Source organism: Gekko japonicus, unplaced genomic scaffold (assembly GCF_001447785.1).
Source record: "Gekko japonicus isolate JY-2015 unplaced genomic scaffold, Gekko_japonicus_V1.1 scaffold291, whole genome shotgun sequence".
Classification (NCBI taxonomy): Eukaryota; Metazoa; Chordata; class Lepidosauria; order Squamata; family Gekkonidae; genus Gekko; species Gekko japonicus.
The window spans coordinates 361489-382726 of record NW_015175978.1 but is presented as its reverse complement, the minus strand read 5'-3'; the positions used below and the strand labels follow the sequence as shown (position 1 = coordinate 382726).

At 48.6% G+C, this 21238-nt stretch overlaps 1 protein-coding gene across 2 annotated transcripts in view; it reads right to left on the bottom strand.

Moving 5' to 3' along the window:
• TM9SF4 (transmembrane 9 superfamily protein member 4) overlaps nucleotides 1–21238 on the bottom strand; it is a 52385-nt gene that overhangs the window by 25533 nt on the left and 5614 nt on the right. For both annotated transcript variants that reach the window (XM_015426177.1, XM_015426178.1), the window contains exons 2-7: nucleotides 16684–16797; nucleotides 11670–11769; nucleotides 9054–9222; nucleotides 8269–8395; nucleotides 3690–3813; nucleotides 487–605 (exon numbers count right to left, since the gene is read on the bottom strand). In XM_015426177.1, coding sequence (XP_015281663.1) covers nucleotides 487–605; nucleotides 3690–3813; nucleotides 8269–8395; nucleotides 9054–9222; nucleotides 11670–11769; nucleotides 16684–16797 — 753 coding nt within the window. The remainder of the gene's footprint in view (nucleotides 1–486; nucleotides 606–3689; nucleotides 3814–8268; nucleotides 8396–9053; nucleotides 9223–11669; nucleotides 11770–16683; nucleotides 16798–21238) is intronic.

Genomic DNA, 21238 nt, shown 5'->3' with positions numbered 1-21238 from the left:
CCAGAGGCACACTCTGGCCTCATGAACACAAGAAGTTGCCTCATACTGAACCAGACCCCACCTTGGTCCATCAAGGTCCGTCTCGTCTCCTCAGACTGCTCTCCGGGGTCTCAGGCACAGAAAGTTCACCTGTTACCTGGTCCTTTTTAACTGGAGATGCCGGGGATTGAACCTGGGACCTTCTGCATCCCAAGGAGATGCTCTCCCACTGATCCACACTCCCTCTTGACAGCTCTCCAGGGTCTCAGGTTGAGGTCTTTCCCATCACCTCCTGCCTGGTCCTTTTAACTGGAGATGCTGGGGATTGAACCCGGGACCTCCTTCATGCCAAGCAGATGCTCTGCCACTGAGCCACAGCCCCTCTTTACATCTCTCCAAGGTCTTAGGCGGAGGTCTTGCCAAGCAGATGTTCTCCCGCGGAGCCACCGCCTTCCCCACAAGCTCTCAGGCCAGCCTCTGCCCGCTGCTTCTCACACTACCCCTTACCTCCCAGCGCACGGAGTAGGTGAAGAGCAGTTTGTTTTCCTTCGTCGGATCGATCTCCTGAGGAGCCGAGGTGGCGGCTTCTGGCAGGGTGCACGCCCCATTCTCCTCCGCCTTCAGGTCTAAACAGCAAAGTCTCGTGTCAAGAGATCCTCCCTTGCTTTTGCTGAGAGGCCCCCCCCCCCCATCCAGATGTCCGGGTCCCATGGAAGCACCGGGCATCCACACACCAACTGGCACACAAGGCAATGTGATGGCCCTGCTCCCCCGATCACAGCGGAGACACCGCCCGCTCGTGCCCCCTTCTCTGAAAGAGGCCCTGGACACACAGCCTGGCCCCACTCCCAGATACCACACAAAACTGCCTTATACGGAATCAGGCCCTTTGGTCCATCATGGTCGGTCTTGTCCACTCAGGCTGGTAGCAGTTCTCCCGAGAGCTCCTGCAGAGTGCAGGGGGTTGGACTAGATGACCTGCAAGGTCCCTTCCAACTCTAACATTCTATGATTCTATGATTCAATCAAGGTCTCAGGCAGAGAAAGATCCTTCACATCACTGCCTGCCTGGTGCTTTTCAACTGGAGATGACAGAGACTGGACCAATGTCCCCCCTGTAAGCTGTGAAGTCTTGTGAGCAAGAATCCTACTTGGTGAGCTACTAGCATTAAAATTGTGAGCAAGCGATTTGGCTACAGTTTGCTCTGGAGCCCTCCTTCCTGAGCTGAGACAAAAATGTGGGAGCCAGAGGCTAGAAAACTGAGCTGGCTCACACAAACTCAGCTTAGAGGGAACACTGGACTGGTCCTGGGACCTTCTGCATGCCAAGCAGATGCTCTTCCAAAGAGCCTACGTTTGAACATACATGAAGCTGCCTTATACTGTATCAGGTCCTTGGTCCATCAAGGTCGGCACTGCCTGAATACTTAGTAAGAATAAAATTTAGCTTTAGACAAATGAAAGGCAATATTCAGGGTTTTACGATGATTTAATTTTAGCGTAGAGGTTTGTTCAGCTGTTAAAGACGTAATCTCTTTTACTGTTAATATATTACTGCCAACGTTAGGAAAGTTCTTGTTTATTCTTTTAAAAGAGAGAATCTCTCCCAGAATTCTGTAATATTGATGTTTTACTGTCTGCTTCTATATCTGAACTATGTAATACATTTGATAATACATCTAATTTTACTTGTTGCATGTAACAACTCATAATATTTGATAAACTTAATGAATCTGTATTTTTTCCTATGACTTCTTTCCCTTTTGTATCCCACTTTTTTTGAGAAGATATTTTATTTATTTTTTTTAAAAAGGTCAGTACTGCCTGCTCTGACTAGCAGCTCAGGCAAAGAACTTTCACTTCACCTACTACCTGATCCTTTTAAATTGAGATGTCAGGAATTGAACCTGGGACCTTCCACATGCCATGGAGATGCCCTGCCGATGAGCCCTGGCCCCTCCCCGTTTCTTGCACTAGGAGATTTCGGATTGATAATGGCAAAATGTTATAAAAATGTCTCAGGGAATTGTTGGAGATGCAAAAAAAATATTGGATCATACTATCATATATGGTGGAGATGTGAAAAGATTTGTAAATTTTGGAAAACGATAAAACAATTAATAGTAGAGATAACTGAAATAGGATCCAGAAATATTCTTGCTTAATATATTACCAGACGGGATCAAACACAATGACTTATGTTTGATATTATATATACTTACTATTTCTAGAATTCTTATAGCGAAGTGTTGGAAAACAGATAAATTACCAGAAAGAGAAGAAGTAATTATGAAAATTATGGAAATAAAAGAAATGGATAAAGTGAATATGATATTGTCAGAGAAAGATGAAAAGATGTTTCAAAAAAGATGGCAACAAATGAATAGATGGATGGGAAAAAACGTGTAAATGTATACTCCAAAAATATGATGTATATGAATATAGTTATTTTGTGTTGTTTGGACTTTTAAGGAAAAGATCAATAAACTTTTTTTGGGGAAAAAGAGATGCCCTGCTGCTGAGCCCTGGCCCCTCCCCCTTTCTTGCACTAGGAGATTTCGGTTTGATAATGGTCTCTGTTTAACCTGCTGTGTATCTTAGACTGAACACACACACACGAAACTGCCTTCTATTGAATCAGATGTTCATTCATCACGGTCAGAATTAGATAAGCATATGGAGCAGAAGTCCATCAGTAGCTATTAGCCACAAAGTATAGATAGGAACTCTGGGGCAAGTGATGCTCTGTATTCTTGGTGCTATTACCTGGCACTTTTAACTGGAGATGCCAGGGATTGAACTTGGGACCTTCTGCATGCCAAGCAGAGGCTCTTCCACTGAGCCACGGCCCCACTTCATGGCTCTCCAAGATCTCAGGCTGAGGTCTTTCCCCATCACTTTCTGCCTGGTCCTTTTCAAATGAAGATGCCGGGGATTGGGACCTTCTGCATGCCAAGCAGAGGCTCTTCCACTGAGCCACAGCCCCTCTCTACAGCTCTCCAGGGTCTCAAGCAGAGGTCTTTCCCATCACCTCCTGCCTGGTCCTTTTTAACTGGAGGAGCCGGGAACTGAACCTGGGACCTTCTGCATGGCAGGCAGAGGCTCTACTACTGAGCCACAGCCCCTCTCTACAGCTCTCCAGGGTCTCAAGCAGAGGTCTTTCCCATCACCTCCTGCCTGGTCCTTTTTAACTGGAGGAGCCGGGAACTGAACCTGGGACCTTCTGCATGGCAGGCAGAGGCTCTACTACTGAGCCACAGCCCCTCTCTACAGCTCTCCAGGGTCTCAAGCAGAGGTCTTTCCCATCACCTCCTGCCTGGTCCTTTTTAACTGGAGGAGCCGGGAACTGAACCTGGGACCTTCTGCATGGCAGGCAGAGGCTCTACTACTGAGCCACAGCCCCTCTCTACAGCTCTCCAGGGTCTCAAGCAGAGGTCTTTCCCATCACCTCCTGCCTGGTCCTTTTTAACTGGAGGAGCCGGGAACTGAACCTGGGACCTTCTGCATGGCAGGCAGAGGCTCTACTACTGAGCCACAGCCCCTCTCTACAGCTCTCCAGGGTCTCAAGCAGAGGTCTTTCCCATCACCTCCTGCCTGGTCCTTTTTAACTGGAGGAGCCGGGAACTGAACCTGGGACCTTCTGCATGCCAAGCAGAGGCTCTTCCACTGAGCCACAGCCCCTCCCCACAGTGGCCCGTGACGTAGCTTACCGGTCAGCTTAATGCTCTGGGGAATGACTTCAAAGCGGACCACCCTGTAGTTCGGCTCCTGGTTCTCCTCCACATCCTCTCTGTGGTAGTAAAGGATGAAGGACAGGTGGTTGTGCAGGTAGAACTACAACAGACAGACATCAAAATGTAGGTTAGTGCCTCTGGAGCAACAGAGGGAGCCGATGGGCCGGTGCCCCCTACCCCAGCCCCGCAGTCTCCAGGAGGAGGGGGCAGTCATGTGCCACATTCCCCCCTGACTGCTGCAGGATGACGGACAGTCCAAGAGGAGAGCGGCTGCAAACGATCCACAACGAAGGGCAAGTACTGGAGTCCTCCGAGCCTTGCCTATCTGAATGAGTTGAGCACTGTTACGACCCCTTATCTGGGGAGGCCTGGTTTCACTTTAAAGTGTTCTTTTTATTTTGTTCAACTGGGTAGGTTAGGCTGCCACCAGGAAATTTTAGGCTTTCCAAACCTTTATACTTTCTTTTGGCTATCACTGGATAGGTAGGTCGAGTTTTTAAGTCTCGTGAGGGTCTATGTGTTTCCTGAGAAATTATTTCTTTCAGAGCTGGCAGACTTAAATAAAAGAAGATTTATTGAAACAGTTCATAAATAAAAGGGTACAACAATGTAACCAGTAATGTGAATATTTTCAACCATTGCTTAGTGTCACACACAAGATCAGCTCCCTTTCTGTCAGGGAATTTTTCAGGTAACTTTGTAACTTTAACTCAAGGTCTTATAAGTTCACTGTTACTCTCCAGTTTAACAGGACATACTGCCTTTCTTATATTTTGGTCTTCAATTAAGCTTTCATTTACTTTTTCTTATTCTCTCTAACTTCCTTCATACACAGAACTAACTGAACTTTTCTCTGCTTCTCTCACAGACCTCAGAAAGAACTCACTAACTGTTCCACTATCTTCATCAACTGACTCAACTGTAACTGTCACTCTTGACAGACATACATTTTCATCCACTCAGAAACACTTCCAAAACCCCTCCCCCTCTCTGTCAACCACCAATCACACCACGCTTGTCTCTTCAACCACTCTAGTCTATCACACAGCCATGCAACCAAACTTTTAAAGAGACATACACACGTATAAAATAAGGAATCGTTACAAGCACGTTCAATCATTTCCGGTCAGTGGCACCTTTAAGACCAACGAAGGTTTATTCAAGGTATGCGCTTTTGTGGGCACGCACAAGTGTGCGTGCGCACGAAAGCTCATACCTTGAATAAACGTTTTGTTGGTCTTAAAGACGCCACTGGGCTCCAAATTTGTTCTACTGCTTCAGACCAAGAGGGCTGACCACCTGGAACAATCATTTCGCGGTTCATTTTATTCCTGAGACTCATATTTTCAAGGATTTGCAATCTAGATGGTCAGGAGGAAGAGACAAGGATCAGGGTGTCGGCGGAGTTTGGTGTCAGACTAGGACCTGGGAAAAGGGAGATTGCAAACAATGAAGACAGGTTAAAGCGCTTGGAGGTCTTTCGCCTGGAGAAATGACGGCTGAAGGGTAACATGATCGAGGTTTACAAGAGTATGCATGGGATAGAGCAGGTAGGGAAACAAATACTTTTCTCCCTTTCTCACAAGACAAGAACTCCTTGTGGGCACTCCATGAAATTGCTGAGCGGTCGGGTTAGACTGGATAAAAGGAAGTCCTTCTTCACCTGAAGAGTGATCAGCATGTGGAATTCACTGCCACAGGAGGTGGCGGCGGCTACAAGCACAGACAGCTTCAAAAGGGAATTAGATAAACATCTGGAGCAGAGGTCCATCAGTGGCTATGAGCCTCAAGATGTAGTTAGGAACTCTCAGTCTGGGGCAAGGGATGCTCTGTATTCTTGGTGCTGGGGGGGGGGATGGCTTCTAGTGTCCTGGCCCCACTGCTGGACCTCCTGAGGGCACCTGGTATTTTTGGCCACTGTGTGACAGAGTGTTGGACTGGATGGGCCGCTGGCCTGATCCAACATTGGCTTCTCTTATGTTCTTATAAGAGGGAATTGGATAAACATCTGGAGCAGAGGTCCATCAGTCGCTATGAGCCACAAGTTATGGATGTGGGAGGGCTTCTGGAGTCCTGGCCCCACTGCTGGACCTCCTGATGGCACCTGGTATTTTTGGCCAGTGTGTGACAGAGTGTTGGACTGGATGGGCCACTGGCCTGATCCAACACTGGCTTCTCTTCCCAACTAGGTTTCAAGAAACTGAGCTCCTCATGTTGTAATTAGCATTTTAAAGAGGAAATACATGATCTTTAACCACCCAACTTATAACCATTAAAATGTCAACAACAATATGGGGAGTCTGGTCCCAAGGGTTAAATCCCTTCTCCTCACATGTCTGCACACACTTAGTTTACTTTTATAGACTAATGTAGATCCATTTGCCACATCTCTTTGTGCCCTTAGATCCATAGCATGATGAATAACTGAGTCCAGTTATTACTGGCTCTATGTGTGTGAGGTGTGTGTGTGTTTAAGAACATAAGAACATAAGAGACGCCAATGTTGGATCAGGCCAAAGGCCCATCCAGTCCAACACTCTGTGTCACACAGTGGCCAAAAATACCAGTGCCATCAGGAGGTCCAGCAGTGGGGCCAGGACATTAGAAGCCCTCCCACTGTTGACCCCCCCCCCCAAGCACCAAGAAGACAGAGCATCACTTGCCCCAGAGCCCCTAGCCCCCCCAAGGTGCTTGGGGGGGGGCGCAACAGTGGGAGGGCTTCTGGTGTCCTGGCCCCACTGGTGGACCTCCTGAGGCCACCTGGTCTTTTTGGTCCCTGTGTGATACAGAGTGTTGGACTGGATGGGCCATTGGCCTTATCCAACACTGGCTTCTCTTCTGTTAACCAAGAAATCAGAAGGAGATTTAAACCGGGGAGGGCTGCCATGAAGGAGCTAGAAAGGATTCTGAAGTGTAAGGATCTGTCGCCGGAGACCAAGGTCAACTTAATTCATGCCGGTATTCCGCTGTGTTGTGTGTGGGTGTGAAAGTTGGACACTGAAGAAAAGTGACAGGGAGACAATCGTGCTAGGAAAAGGGGAAGGCGGCAGGAAATGAGGAAGAGCCGACTGGAGATGGACGGACTCCATCAAGGAAGCCACCGTGGCCCTCGGTTTGCAAGACCTGAGCGAGGCTGCTAATGACAGGACGTTTTGGAGAACGTTTGTCCGTAGGGTCGCCGTAAGTTGGAAGCAACTTGACCGCACTTCACACACACACTCCCAGATTCTACTCCGACACTCTGACCGCTACACCACTCTGCCTCTCAGACTACAGGCTACAGATATCGGCAGGCGGCCACCCTCTCTCCAAACGATACTTGGAAACTCTCCACAGAGAAAGTCCCGGAGGAAACCAGAAATAGAATAAAGAAAAAGGAAAAAACATCAGTGGGACGACCCAATTAAGTTGGAGAGCATAGTATATAGCAGGGGTGTCGAACTCATTTCTTATGGGGGCCAGATCTGACATAAAGGAGGCCTCATTGGGCCGGGCCACGTGAGTCATAAAATGTAGTGCCAGGTAGTGAAGATATAAACTTTATAAAGGACACAAATGTGTTTTTTTTACTTTAAATACTGGAAGAAGAAGGAGAAGACAGCCAGTTCCACTGCGGCCTGATAGAAGCCCTTCGGGGGCGTCATCCGGCCCCCGGGCCACATGTTTGACACCCCATAGAGCATAGTATAGAGTCCACAATACATAAGTCTTTGCAAAAGGTCCAAAAGGATCCACAAAATGACTCAGTGGTGAGAATGTAGAGCAGAGGTTGTAAATTTATTCAAATAAAGCCACGTTGATAAAGAGGTTTCCGGATTTCTTATTCTCCTCTTTTCTAAATATTCTTCTTCAGATCAAAGCACTAATCTATAACCAAAATAAACTTGTTACAAAATATAGGTAAGGTAAAAGTTTCCCTTGCTCGAAAGACGGTCGAATACGACTCTAGGGATGTGGTGCTTATCTCCGTTTCCAAGCTGAAGAGCCAGCGCTGTCCGAAGACATTTCCGTGGTCGTGTGGCCAACATGACTAAACACCAAGGCACACGGAAAGCTGTTACCTTCCCGCCGAAGCGGTACCTATTTATCTACTTTCCATTCCTTGCTTTTGAACTGCTAGGCTGGCAGGAGCTGGAGCCAGAGACGGGAGCTCACTCTGTCACGCGGCATCCGGGTCTCAAACTGGCAGACTACAGACCTTCCCGTCTGCAGCTCAGCGAATACACCGCGGCCCCGAATACAAAATATACCTGGTTACAAAATAAAATGCCTAAATCCCCCATTACGAGTCAACCTTCAATACAGTGTCAGTTTCTATATCAGTTACACTTGCTACTGAGTCCAGTCTTCCTTCTGTGGATCCTTTTGGACCTTTTGCATGGGCTTATGTACTGCGGACTCTATACTGTTTGAGCTGTTTGCCGTTTACTGCTTATGTATTTAGACTGAAGAGCTTTGCTCTCATACTTAATTGGATCAGTCCCACGGACGTTTATTTCTTTTTCTTTATTGTATTTCTGGAAACTCTCCACGGGCAGAAACAGCCCCTCTTCACCTTGTTGTTGTCCATGAAGCCGAGCCGATACCCGTGTTCGAACTGGATGTCCTTCTCCTTGCTCTTGTCTTCCTCTCGGTTCAAGTAGAACTCCAGCCGCGTGGCCACTGGGAGGTTGTCGGCGATGCTGCAGCGAAGAAGAAGAGGAGATTGGATTTATACCCCGGCCTTCACTTGGGAGTCTCAGAGCGGCTTACAAACTCCTTTCTCTTCCCCTCCCCGCAACAGACACCCTGTGAGGTAGGTGGGGCTGAGAGAGCTCTTTCGAGAACTGCCCTTGAGAGAACAGCTCTGAGAGAATGTGTGACTGACCCAAGGTCATCCAGCAGCTGCAAGTGGAGGAGTGGGGATTCAAACCCGGTTCTCGCAGATTAGAGTCCGCGCACTTAGCCACTACACCAAACCGGCTCTCAAAAAATACCGAGCGCCACCAAGCGCCTCTCCCGTCCCCCCTGAGAGAACAGCTCTGAGAGAACTTGTGACTGACCCAAGGTCATCCAACAGCTGCAAGTGGAGGAGTGGGGATTCAAACCCGGTTCTTCCAGATTAGAGTCCGCGCACTTCACCACTACACCAAACTGGCTCTCAAAAATACCGAGTGCCACTGACGGACGCTGCTTTCCTCGTGCTGCTTTTTAACACGGCTTTCCCAGCCCAGAGTGACAATGGCCCCAGCGTCAGACTCTCCCTGCCTGCCGCCGCCCAAAGACTCCTGCCTGGCCCCACACGCGAGACCGGCTCCGGCCCAAGAGCTGTTCCAGCCCGTGCTGGGCTGAAGAACTCACAGGTGGACATAGTAATCCTCCTGGATCCGCTCGGCGATCAGCTTGCTGTGCTCCTCGCTCAGGACGAGCGGCTCCTTGAGGCTCTTGCATAGGATCTCACATTTCTTCTCCATGGTCATGAAGACCTGGAACAGAGTGTTGACGATCCGGTCTCCGCGGAGGACCTCGCCTGCAGGAAAGAGAGGGGGCCGGGACGTTGCTTCCTTGGGATGGTGAGACCTCTCTTGCACTGGGCAGGATGACTCTTAGTATACAATGAGGGTGGCGGGGGGAGCAAAAACTTACATGCCCCCCCAAAACAGAGTATCAACCTCCCCCCAGGGAAGAAAAATATAGTAACAGGGAACAGCCAGATGACAAAGGAACAAGACAAAAAGAAGAAGAAGAAAGAGGAGGAGGAGATTGGATTCATACCCCATGCCCTTCACTACCCAAAGGAGTCTCAGAGCGGCTTACAAACTCCTTTCCCTTCCCCTCCCCACAACAGACACCCTGTGAGGGAGGTGGGGCCGAGGGAGCTCTGACAGAAACTGCTCTTTCACAAGAACAGCTCTTATCAGAACTACGGCTTGCCCAAGGTCAACCAGCAGCTGCGAGTGGAGGAGTGAGGAATCAGACCTGGTTCTCCCAGATTAGAGTCCGCGCACTTAACCACGACACCAAACTGGTTCTCTTAGCTTCAGAGATCTGATGAGATTGGGCTTGCCTGGGCTATCCAGGTCTGTGTCTACTCTTGATTACTTGGAGTCAGGGGGTGTGCAGGGCTGCCAGGGCTCCCCCCCCCCATGCCACTGCCAACCAGCTGACTGGTGGGGGAGCTTACTGGCAGCAGGGAAGGCCCAGGCTGGCGTCACATTAATGTCGCCAGCCGTGTGACTTCCAGCACAAATAGAAGCACTGTGATTGCATCACGGGCCACTCTGCTATTTAGGCAAAAACTCTATGGTAAAATAGGCATCCCCCATGTATACCCCAGAGAGCACTTCGGTCAGGGTCACAAAACGGACTGGCCCCCCCAGGTCTTCAGGACGCCAGGCTAGCTGCAGCCAGGGCCTTTTTGGTGGCGGCTCCATACTGGTGGAGTGAGTTCCCGGAAGAGATCAGGGCCCTGCGGGACCTTACACTTCCGCAGGGCCTGCAAGACGGAGCTCTTCCGCCATGCTTTCAACTAGGAGCCGCCGCCACTACCACTATGGCTACTATTACCATCGATGACGATTAATACCATCGGCTCAATGGCAACAGAAGCCTGGTGCCTGGTCTATTACCGATAGCCTGTGCTCGCCGGCCAAAACTGAGAAAGACTAATGAGATTAATATCAAGTGAACCTACAGAATGAACGAAGAAGAAGAAGAGATTGGATTTATACCCCGCCCTTCACTACCCAAAGGTGTCTCAGAGCGGATTACAAACTCCTTTCCCTTCCCCTCCCCACAACAGACACCCTGTGAGGTAGGTGGGGCTGAGAGAGCTCTGACAGAAACTGCCCTTTTTCAAGAACAGCTCTTATCAGAACTACGGCTTGCCTAAGGTCATCCAGCCAGGTGCAAGTGGAGGAGTGGGGAATCAAACCTGGTTCTCCTAGATTAGAGTCCATGCACTTAACCACTACACCAAACTGGCCCTCGAGGCCATCTTTGATACTGTAAGCTAGCTGCTAGCACTTTAATATAATGCGAGTTAGTTTTAATGAATCGCTATTGAATTGTTGGATGAATTGTTTTTAGAGGTCTATCGGTTTTTATTGTTGTTGTTTTTTTGAAACCCCCGAAGGGATATTTTTATTATTTTTTCATAAGACTAAGTAACTACAAAGAAATATAGGGAGGGGGACTACAACTATGGATAAAGGAAAGATACCCACACTAACTAAAAACCCAAGAGAAGGAGATCATATCCATGTTAAACTAAATGATAGTAATTAAAGTGTTAGTAAAACAATATACTTGTAAAGTTCTTGTTTTTCACAGCTTCTATGTTAATATGTTAGTTGTTATGGCTCTCGTGGTCATCTTTGATACTGTAAGCTAGCTGCTAGCACTTTAATATAATGTGAGTTAGTTTTGATGAATCGCTATTGAATTGCTGGATAAATGGTTTTTAGAGGTCTATGGGTTTTTATTGTTGTTGTGCTTTTATGACAGCCGCCCTGAGCCTGCCTTGGCAGGGAGTAAAAGGTAAAGCTAAAGGTTCCCTTGCTCGAAAGCCAGTCGAGTCCGACTCTAGGGTTGCGGTGCTCACCAAGGCGCACGGAACGCTGTGACCTTCCCACTGAAGCGGAACCTATTTATCTACTTGCAATTTCTTGCTTTCGAACTGCTAGGTTGGCAGGGAGGGCGGGGTACAAATCCAAATAATAAATAAATCTACCATAGAGTTGATGCCCAAATGCTAGAGTGCCCCCACATGGCCGGTAATATCACTGCGACATCAGCCTAGGCCTTCCCGCTGCTGCTGGCAAATCCCCCCCCCCCCCCCTACCACCAATTTCCAGGCGGGACCTGGCGACGGTAGGCGCGTTCGACACAGTGGACAGAGCCCCTTCGGAACAAGAGCCTGCTGCTTAAGCCACAGGTGCTGGAACCGAGACGGGCCACAGAGCCTCCGTGCCTTACCCAGATTTTCGGCTTTATACTTGACATCTGTAGGCCGGCAGAAGGGCAACGAGTAATATTCATAAGGCAGCTGCGTCCGTGAACTGGTGAGCTTCACAGCCTGGAAGACAAAAGGAGGGGAAGCCGTCAGGAGCAGTTCCCCAAGCCCCCCGGCCCCAGCGAGAGGGGGCAGCCTCCCGATTCCCCCGCTGTAAGGGGAGAGCATGTGCTCTGTGCCTTGCCCACCCGCCCTGCCTTCCTCGCGACGCTTGGCTCAGGCCAGGAGTTCAGCTCTCAGGCTCAAGAGTGGCCTGGGGCAAACTGCCTGGCTTCCGTGCCTTGCCTTCCCACATGGGACAAACCCCACAGCTTGAGAAAACACCGAACACACCTCAGGAGCTGTTGTAGATTTTCCAGGTTGTCTGGCCGTGGTCTTGGCATTGTAGAACCTGACGTTGTAGGACCTGAGCTGTGACTGGCATCCTCAGAGGTATAACACAGAAAGATGGGGTACTCTCTGTGTCAAGGTGAGGAGAAAAACGGTAGGCAGGTGATTTATATCTACTCAGGAAGGTGGGGTAGGGCTGAGTCATTACTACCCCACTTTCCGGAGTAGATATAAATTACCTGCCTACTATTTTTCTTCTCACCTTGACACAGAGAGTACCCCATCTTTCTGTGTTATACCTCTGAGGATGCCAGTCACAGCTGTTGGCGAAACGTCAGGTCCTACAATGCAAAGACCACGGCCATACAGCCTCGGAAATCTACAACATGACTGAGGGGTGACATGATTGAGGTTTACAAGATTATGCATGGGATAGAGCAGGTAGAGAAAGAGGTACTTTTCTCCCTTTCTCACAATACAAGAACTCGTGGGCACTCCATGAAATTGCTGAGCGGTCGGGTTAGAATGGATAAAAGGAAATACTTCTTCACCCGAAGAGTGATGAAGACATGGAATTCACTGCCACAGGAGGTGGTGGCGGCTACAAGCATGGACGGCTTCGAAAGGGAATTAGATAAGCATATGGAGCAGAGGTCCATCAGTGGCTATGAGCCACAAGGTATAGATAGGGGCTCTGGGGCAAGGGATGCTCTGTCATCTTGGTGCTTGGGGGGGGTCAACAGTGGGAGGGCTTCTAATGTCCTGGCCCCACTGGTGGACCTCCTGATGGCACCTGGTATTTTTGGCCACTGTGTGACAGAGTGTTGGACTAGATGGGCCTTTTGGCCTGATCCAACATTGGCGTCTCTTATGTTCTCTTATGTTCTTACAACAGCTTATGAACTCCGGCCGTGAAAGCCTTCGACAAAACATCTCAGGAGGTTTGAATGTTTCCCAGAGCCCGAGCCCAACCCACTCCAAGGAGCCGGCCAACGACTCCAGAGCCATTCATTAGAGGTCTTGGAGAACCCAGTGCTTGGTTCCTGCCCTGTCTGAGATACACAGTGGTTTTGGTGACAGTGGCTGTTAACGGAAAAACAGCCTGGGAAGACAACAGATCGGGGTTTTTTTTAGAAAAAACCAACGCTACCTCCACACCCGATTTGACCATCCTCAATTTTTTGAAATCTTTGTAAAATCTCTACAACTGCTACCAAAATAGCAAGGGTCTAGCTGCACCTTAAAAACTAACAATATTTCATCCCAGCACAAGCTTCATTGGGCACTCGTCCACGCAAAACCTGTGCCGGAATAAAATCCTGTTAAGTGTTTAAGGTGCTGCTGGCTTCCTGTTTATTGGTGCTGCCAACAGGCTAACACGGCTACCCTCCTGGAACAATCTCCAAAATTCCAGTCAATGGCAGGATTACAAATTCCACAAGCCAACCACCAGACGACTGGGAGAAACAGATGGTGTGCAGCTGAGGCCAAGCAAAGCTAAAGGCTGAGGGACCTGGGAATGTTCAGTCTGGAGAAGAGGAGGCGGATGGAGGACATGATTGCTCTCGTGAAGTCTTTGACGGGCTGTCCCTTAGAGGGGAGCAGAGGACTCGCAATAATGGGTTTAAGATAAAGGTGGGAAGGTACCAGCAGGATATTTGGAAAACCTTACTATACTATAAATCTGGAAGATTGGGGGCAGATTTGGGAGAAAAATATTAAAATGACCAATGCTATAACATATAAAGAGAATATGTATAAGATGTTTTATAGATGGTATATTACACCTGATAGATTGGCTAAGCAAAATACTAACTGTTCTGATAAATGCTGGAAATGTAAGAGTAAAAGGGGCACATTTTATCATATGTGGTGGCTATGCGATGTTACAAAAAAGTTTTGGAAATGGGTCCATAGTTTGATGGAGAAGATACTAAGAGCAAAGATTCCATTTACTCCAGAGGTCTTGCTGTTGAATATATTTCCAAATGACTATGAAAAAGAGAATAGGTATTTGACTGTTTATATGACGACAGCTGCAAGAATTTTATATGCCAAATATTGGAAAACTATGGTGATACCAACGAAACAGGAGTTTGTGAATAAACTTTTTGAAACAGCAGAAAATGATAAACTGACTTTAGAAATGAGATTAAGCAAAGAGTGAACATTTCAAAAAACATGGAAAAAGTTTTATGATTGGTATAATGTAAGTACAATAGAAGATTAGGCAATTGTGGCACAATGGACTTGAGAACACAGAAGACAGAAGAATGGAAAGTGATAGAGCGTTTCTATTAATTAAATAATTGGATATAAGCATATAATGTAACTGTACTCTTGGTATACATGTTATGTGTAGTAGAGTGTCTGTTTGTAGTGTGTAGATTTGTTTGTTGTAGATTATAAAAGAAAAATTAATAAAAGTGTACCCAAGGGTACTTAAAAAAGAAAAAAAGAAAAAAGAAAACCTTTTTGACAGCAAGAGTTGTGCCACAGTGGAATTGGCTGTCTCGGGAGGTGGCAAGCTCCCCCTCCCCGGCAGTCTTCAAGCAGCGGCTGGAAAAACCCTTGTCAGGGATGCTCTAGGCTGACCCTGCATTGAGCAAGGGGTTGGACTAGATGGCCTCTAGGAACACCTTCCAACTCTACGATTCTATGAGTGTATTCTAAGCCTTTCTGGGAGGGGCGTCCTGTAAAGGAGGTGCCACCACTGAGAAGACACTCACTGGCTACCCTCCCCCAACAGCAAATCTGTGAAGGACTCTGCAAATGTTCTTAAAGAGACAGCAGGTCCAACTGCTTATCATCTGACCTCACCCAGTCCCCTCAGGGCTTTTACTCCTCCTAGAATGAATGCCCATTCAATGGTGGTTATGAGAGGCAACTTTTCTGCATCTTCCCTACCCTGACAGAATTTGCTCTTCCTCCCTTGACAAAACAGATTCAGGCCCCGATCACACGGGCAGGAAAATGCGGGGGGGGCCCCTGGCTGTTTGCCCCGGAGCAAAATAACGCACGGCTGCGCGATCAGACGTCCCGTAGAGGTCCCGTGGTTAGGGGGGAGGTGCCGATCACAGGACAATCCTGCGGCACGGCAAAGAAGTGGCCTCTCTAGCAAAAGGCTCCGCGGGTTTAACTCCTTCCAGGGCTGCAGAGGAATGCAAACTGTGTCCTCCGCCCGGTCCCCTCCAGGAGGAGCTTAAGCCAGGCCGCCCTCCCGCCACGCCCCCCCCGCACCTCCCCCTCAGCCGCCCGATGCAGAGAGTTCCTCTCGAGCAGGCCGAGCCAGGAGTGGGGGAGGGGGGTACGGAAAAGAGGAGGGGGCTGTGTTGTTTGTTTTTAAATGAAGTGTGCGCATGCGCCGTTGGGTGCTTGTGCGCGTCCCGTGGAGACTTGGGGGGAAAAAACCTTTTAGCAACGGGACATGGGCAGCCGCCGGACGCCACGACCTACCACCGGAAACGCGATCAGGCGCCCGCCCTTGCCCCGCGGTTTCTGGAAACTAGTACCTCGGAGGTAATAGTTTTTTACCCCGCATCTTCGGCAGGAAGCCTCGGGTTCGCCCCGGGAGCTCTACGCTTCCCAGATGTGGTGCTGTGATCGCGCCCGGAAAATCCGCCTATCTTCCGTCTCTGTAGCGTGGCTAATGCTCCGTGTGACCGCAGCCTCAGTCCCTCGTATTGCATTGCAATGCCCTCCATAGTCTGATGCAAGCCGCCGTTTGTTTTCTGCCGTGGATGGTGAATTTCAACGATTTTTATCCCACCAGGGTGGTCCCCTTCCTACTCCCAGATCAAAATCCTAAACTAACCTTGGATGACGCAAAACATTTTTTAATTCCTTTTGTCTTTGGGGAAATAGTCCATTACCAGGATCGTGTAACTCCAGTCCTTCAGTTACTGCATTGGCTCCCAATCTGCTCCCAAGCCCAATTCAAAGGACTGGTTTTGACCTTTAAAGCCCTACATGGCATGGGACTGGCATGTCCAAAGGACCACCTCCTTCCCCTGTGTTCCCGCCCAGGAATTAAGATCACAGGGAGAGACTCTCTTGACTGTCCCATCAATCAAAGTATCTTGTCTGGTGGGTACGTGAGACGGGGTCTTTTCAGTGGCAGCCCCGCGGTTATGCAAAAACTTCCCGTAGGAGATGGGCCTGGCTCCCTCACTCTCCATCTTTAGCAGGCAACGGAAGACAGTTTTATTCATGACGGGATTTTGTTAATTCTGCTGCCCACCGGCAGTTTTAAATTACTCATCTGAACTCGTGGGGTTTTTTATGCATTTTATTATTATTTACACTGTAGGCCAACTTGAGTTCATACAACGCCGAAAGGTGGCTAATGGATGTATTAAATAAATAAAACTAACTTGAGGGAAGTGTTTAATTGTGGTGTCCACAAGACAGAAGACAAGCCAACCCAAAGACTTGCAAAAAATGAGATACTGACAGAACAATACAGCATATGGGTAGGCTCAAAATGACTGAGGTTCAGGGAAAGATGAGACCTTGGCTGAAATCTAACGCAGAACACAAGGAGCAAAACGGTCCACTCTTTGGCCTCCAACTGCTCCAGCCAAGACAGGCTTCTGACATGCATTCTGTGTGCGCCTGCCCCCCGCTCCAGGACTGGGTCCATCCCACCTTAATTTCGACGAGATCCTTTTTGTGGAAGTTCTTGGGAGCGACGCCTGGCACGTAGAAACAGCTGGCGCCCGGGCACCACAGCAGCAGCGCCAGTGCACATGTCAGTTTGCCCTGCAAAGGGAAGAGCAGAGACTCGGGTCAGCAGAAATGCCCAGCAAGAGGGCCATAGAATGCAACCAACGCCTAACACTGCAAACACAATTGTTAAAAAAAAAATGAGAAGAAGACTTGAACAAGTAACTGAGTCATAAACCGGCTCTGTGACATCAGGCAAGTCTCCAAGAACTACAGGAGGCTCGGACAAAGGAAAACCAAGACTGAGTGGGCATGTGACCTGCTTACGCCCATGAGGGGAACACTAGGAGGCCAAAGTTCAGAACATGTCACTGGAGAGGCAACAAGGTATGAGCATTCGTGCGTGCACACAAAAGCTCATGCCTTGAGCAAACCTTTGTTGGTCTTAAGGGTGCCTGACTGGACTCTTAATTTTGTGCCACTGCTTCAGGCCAACACGGCTGACCACCTGGAACACGGAGGGTGTCTAAGTGTGGCTCTCCTCGCCCCCCCACTCCACAGTCACAAGAAGAGTTTAACAAGGACCTCAGTGCTACCCTGGCTGGTAACCAAGGCTGTGGCTCAGGCGCAGAGCATCAGCTTTGAACACAAAAGGTCCTGGGTTCAATCCCCGGCATCTCCAGTTAAAAGGACAAGGCAGCAGATTATATTGAAATTCCTGTGCCCGAGACCCGGGAGAGCTGCTGCCGGAGTAGACAAAACTGACCTTGATGGACCAGTGTTCTGATTTAGTATGTGTTCATGTGTATCATCACGGTTTGAACAGTCTCAGCTTCCTCAAGCCTCTTGCCTGTGTCGTTTCTTGGTCTCATACATACATTATTTATTATATTGGACTTCCAGCCCTCGCTCCCTTGTGCAGCGAGGCTCAGGGAAGGGTAAAGGTCAAGGTCTCCCTTGCTCGAAAGCCAGTCAAATCCTACTCTAGGGTTGCGGTGCTCATCTCCGTTTCAAAGCCGAAGAGCCAGCGCTGTCCGAAGACGTTTCCGTGGTCATGTGGCCGGCATGACTAGACACCAAGGCCATGCACGGAACGCTGTTACCTTCCCACCGAAGTGGTCCCTGTTTATCTACTTGCAATTTCTTGCTTTCAAACTGCTAGGTTGGCAGGAGCTGGAACTAGAGACGGGAGCTCACTCCGTCATGCGGCACACTCGGGTCTGAAACTGCTGAACTACCGACCTTCCACAGCCTGCAGTTCAGCATCTTATTTATTTATTTATTTGTTCAATTTGATATACCGCCCTAACCCCCTTGAGCCACCGCAGCTCCTCAGGGAAGGGTACAAGAAGTTAAAACAGTAATCAAATTATTAAAACAATTCCATACAGTAATAATCAAGGTGTAAATCAGATGGCGCCACGGGCACTAACACCACACAACATCCAGGTGGGATTGTGTGACTGTGCGGTTTATAATTCCATGTCATTAACCCATGGAATTCACTGCCACAGGAGGTGGTGGTGACTACAAGTATGGACGGCTTCAAGAGGGAATTAGATAAGCATATGGAGCAGAGGTCCATCAGTGGCTATTAGCCACTAGGTATAGATAGGGGCTCTGGGGCAAGGGATGCTCTGTCTTCTTGGGGCTTGGGGGGGGGGGGTCAACAGTGGGAGGGCTTCTAATGTCTTGGCCCCACTGGTGGACCTCCTGATGGCACTGGTATTTCTGGCCACTGTGTGACACAGAGTGTTGGACTAGATGGGCCACTGGCCTGATCCAACACTGGCTTCTCTGAGACTCCTTCGGGTAGTGAAGGGTGGGGTATAAATCCAAGCTCTTGTTCTTCTTCTTCTTCCATCTTTTAGCAGCAGCTTAAGATGGTTTCATTTAAGATGGCATTTGATTCTAGCAGTCCTAAACTGCATTATGCATTTTACGCCCTTTATTTTATGATTTTTAAAATTATATTGTATGCTGCCTTGAGGACCGTTAGGGAGGCAGCTATATAAATGCCATAAATAAATGAAAATAGTAATTACATAAGAAGAGCCCTGCTGGATCAGACCAGTGAGGGTCCATCTAGTCCAGTCTCCTATCTCGCACAGTGGCCAACCTCTTCCTCTGGACGGCCAACAACAGGGCAGCGCGGCCAAAAACCTTCATAAGAACATATGAAGAGCCAAGAATGGGGCAGAGAGGCGGAGGCCTTCCTAAGAACACCAGAAGAGCCCTGCTGGATCAGTCCACTGGTGCATCTAGTCCAGCGTCCTGTCTCACACAGTGGCCAACCAGTTCCTCTGGAAGGCCAACAACGGGGCAGAGAGGCCGAGGCCTTCCTAAGAACATCAGAAGAGCCCTGCTGGATCAGTCCAGTGGGGCATCTAGTCCAGCCTCCTGTCTCACACAGTGGCCTACCTCTTCCTCAGGACGGCCAACAACAGGGCACAGAGGCCCAAAAACCTTCATAAGCACATTCACAAACCACCACGAACCCCTTGAACGTTCCTGCTGGTTGACCTGCCACTTCAGTTTGCGAACCAACCTAAAATTCATCACAAACTTTAGTTTGTGAATCGGCTGGTGTCCATCCCTAATTGCAGAGCGTGCTATAATTTGGGCACATCTACATTCATTACACCTTTAAATTGGCTGCGTCAGGTTGCTTCCTACATACAGTTGCCAACATACATACATACAAACATACATACATACAGTAAACAACAAATGTTGTTAGTCTTTAAGGTGCTACTGGACCCTTGCTCTGTTCCACCCACCCTATGTAGGCTGGGACAATCCCAAGTCAAGGTCACTTGATCTTCTTCCACCCGTGCCTCCATCTCTTCTGCACTGTTTCAGCCAGGTCACTCCGATTTGGCTGCTGCCTAAATCAGTTTTCTCTGGAGCCCTCGTTCCTGAGCTAAGACAAAAATGTGTGAGCCGGAGGCTAAAAAGCTGTGAGCTAGCACTGCTCCCAAGACAGGGCAGGGCCCTTCTCACTTGAGCCAAACACAGTGTGGCTGATTACGGGGTCAAAAACAAATAAATCAATGACAACCTACCCCCACACAAATATACATAAAACTGTGTGTGCCTTTCTTTGTGCCGGCATTGTAAACAGTCTAAAGGCTGGTATGCGCACATGTGGTGGGAATGTGCAGAAGTAAAGACCTTTTGGAGGGAAAATACTGAAATCATTAGGGAAGTATGCAAGGTAACGCTACTTATAGACTTTAACCTTATGTTGTTAAGCACAATACGAAGCCCGGTACTGGATAAGAAAACTCAAAATCTAGTCAAGGCTACGATAACTGGCGGGAAAGGCAGTTATCGCTCTGGGTTGGAAAGACAAACGTAAATGGACAATAGAAATCTGGCACAACTATTTGTTTGATTTTATACAGTCAGACATTGTGGAGTCAACCAACAAGGGAACAACATGGGAAGAAAAATCCACGGAAATCAAGACCAGATGGAAGATCTACCTAGACTGGATGATGAAAGAAAGAAGGAAGGAAGGACATTCAGTGGAAGATCAAGACTCTATGCCCTTGGCTAGGGGGAAAAGACTATGACTAAAAGAGAGGTAGGGAGGGAGGGAGGGGAGAAAATGTAAATAAATATAAACTCTCAATGTAACAGACTAAATAATCAATAGAGAAATTATTGGGGGGGGGAACTGTGTGTGCCTGTTAAAGAGCAGTAGAGGTAAGATGACACAGCAGTGATAAAAGGGTTGGAACACTTTCCCTATGAGGAAAGGTTAAAGCGCTTAGGGCTCTTTAGATGGAGAAAAGACGACTGAGGGGTGACATGATCGAGGTTTATAAGATTATGCATGGGAAAGAGCAGGTAGAGAAAGAGGTCATTTTCTCCCTTTCTCACAATACAAGAACTCGAGGGCACTCCATGAAACTGCAGAGCGGTCGGGTTAGAACGGATAAAAGTACTTCTTCACCCAAAGAGTGATTCACACATGGAATTCACTGCCACAGGAAGTGGTGGTGGCTACAAGCATGGACGGCTTCAAAAGGGAATTAGATAAGCATATGGAGCAGAGGTCCATCAGTGGCTATTAGCCACAAGGTATAGCTAGGGGCTCTGGGGCAAGTGATGCTCTGTCTTGGTGCTTGGGGGGGGGGTCAACAGGGGGAGGGCTTCTAATGTCCTGGCCCCACTGCTGGACCTCCTGATAGCACTGGTATTTCTGGCCACTGTGTGACACAGAGTGTTGGACTGGATGGGCCTTTGGCCTGATCCAACATTGGCGTCTCTTATGTTCTTATGTTCAGTGGAAAATACGGTGGGACAGCCGCCCTTTAAGCACCTTCTCAGACCTACCTGTCTGCTAGATAGAATGGGGGGTGGCCAAGCACCACTTTCCCGATATTATTTGGCTAAATACACCATCCCCTGTCCTAAATTCCTCAAATGACCGTCATCCTACGTAGGTTTAGAAGCCACGCAGCAGGCTAAGAGGCTCCATGGAAGCCCCCCCCCCCCCCCGCAACACAAAAAATGTCATTGGGGGGTT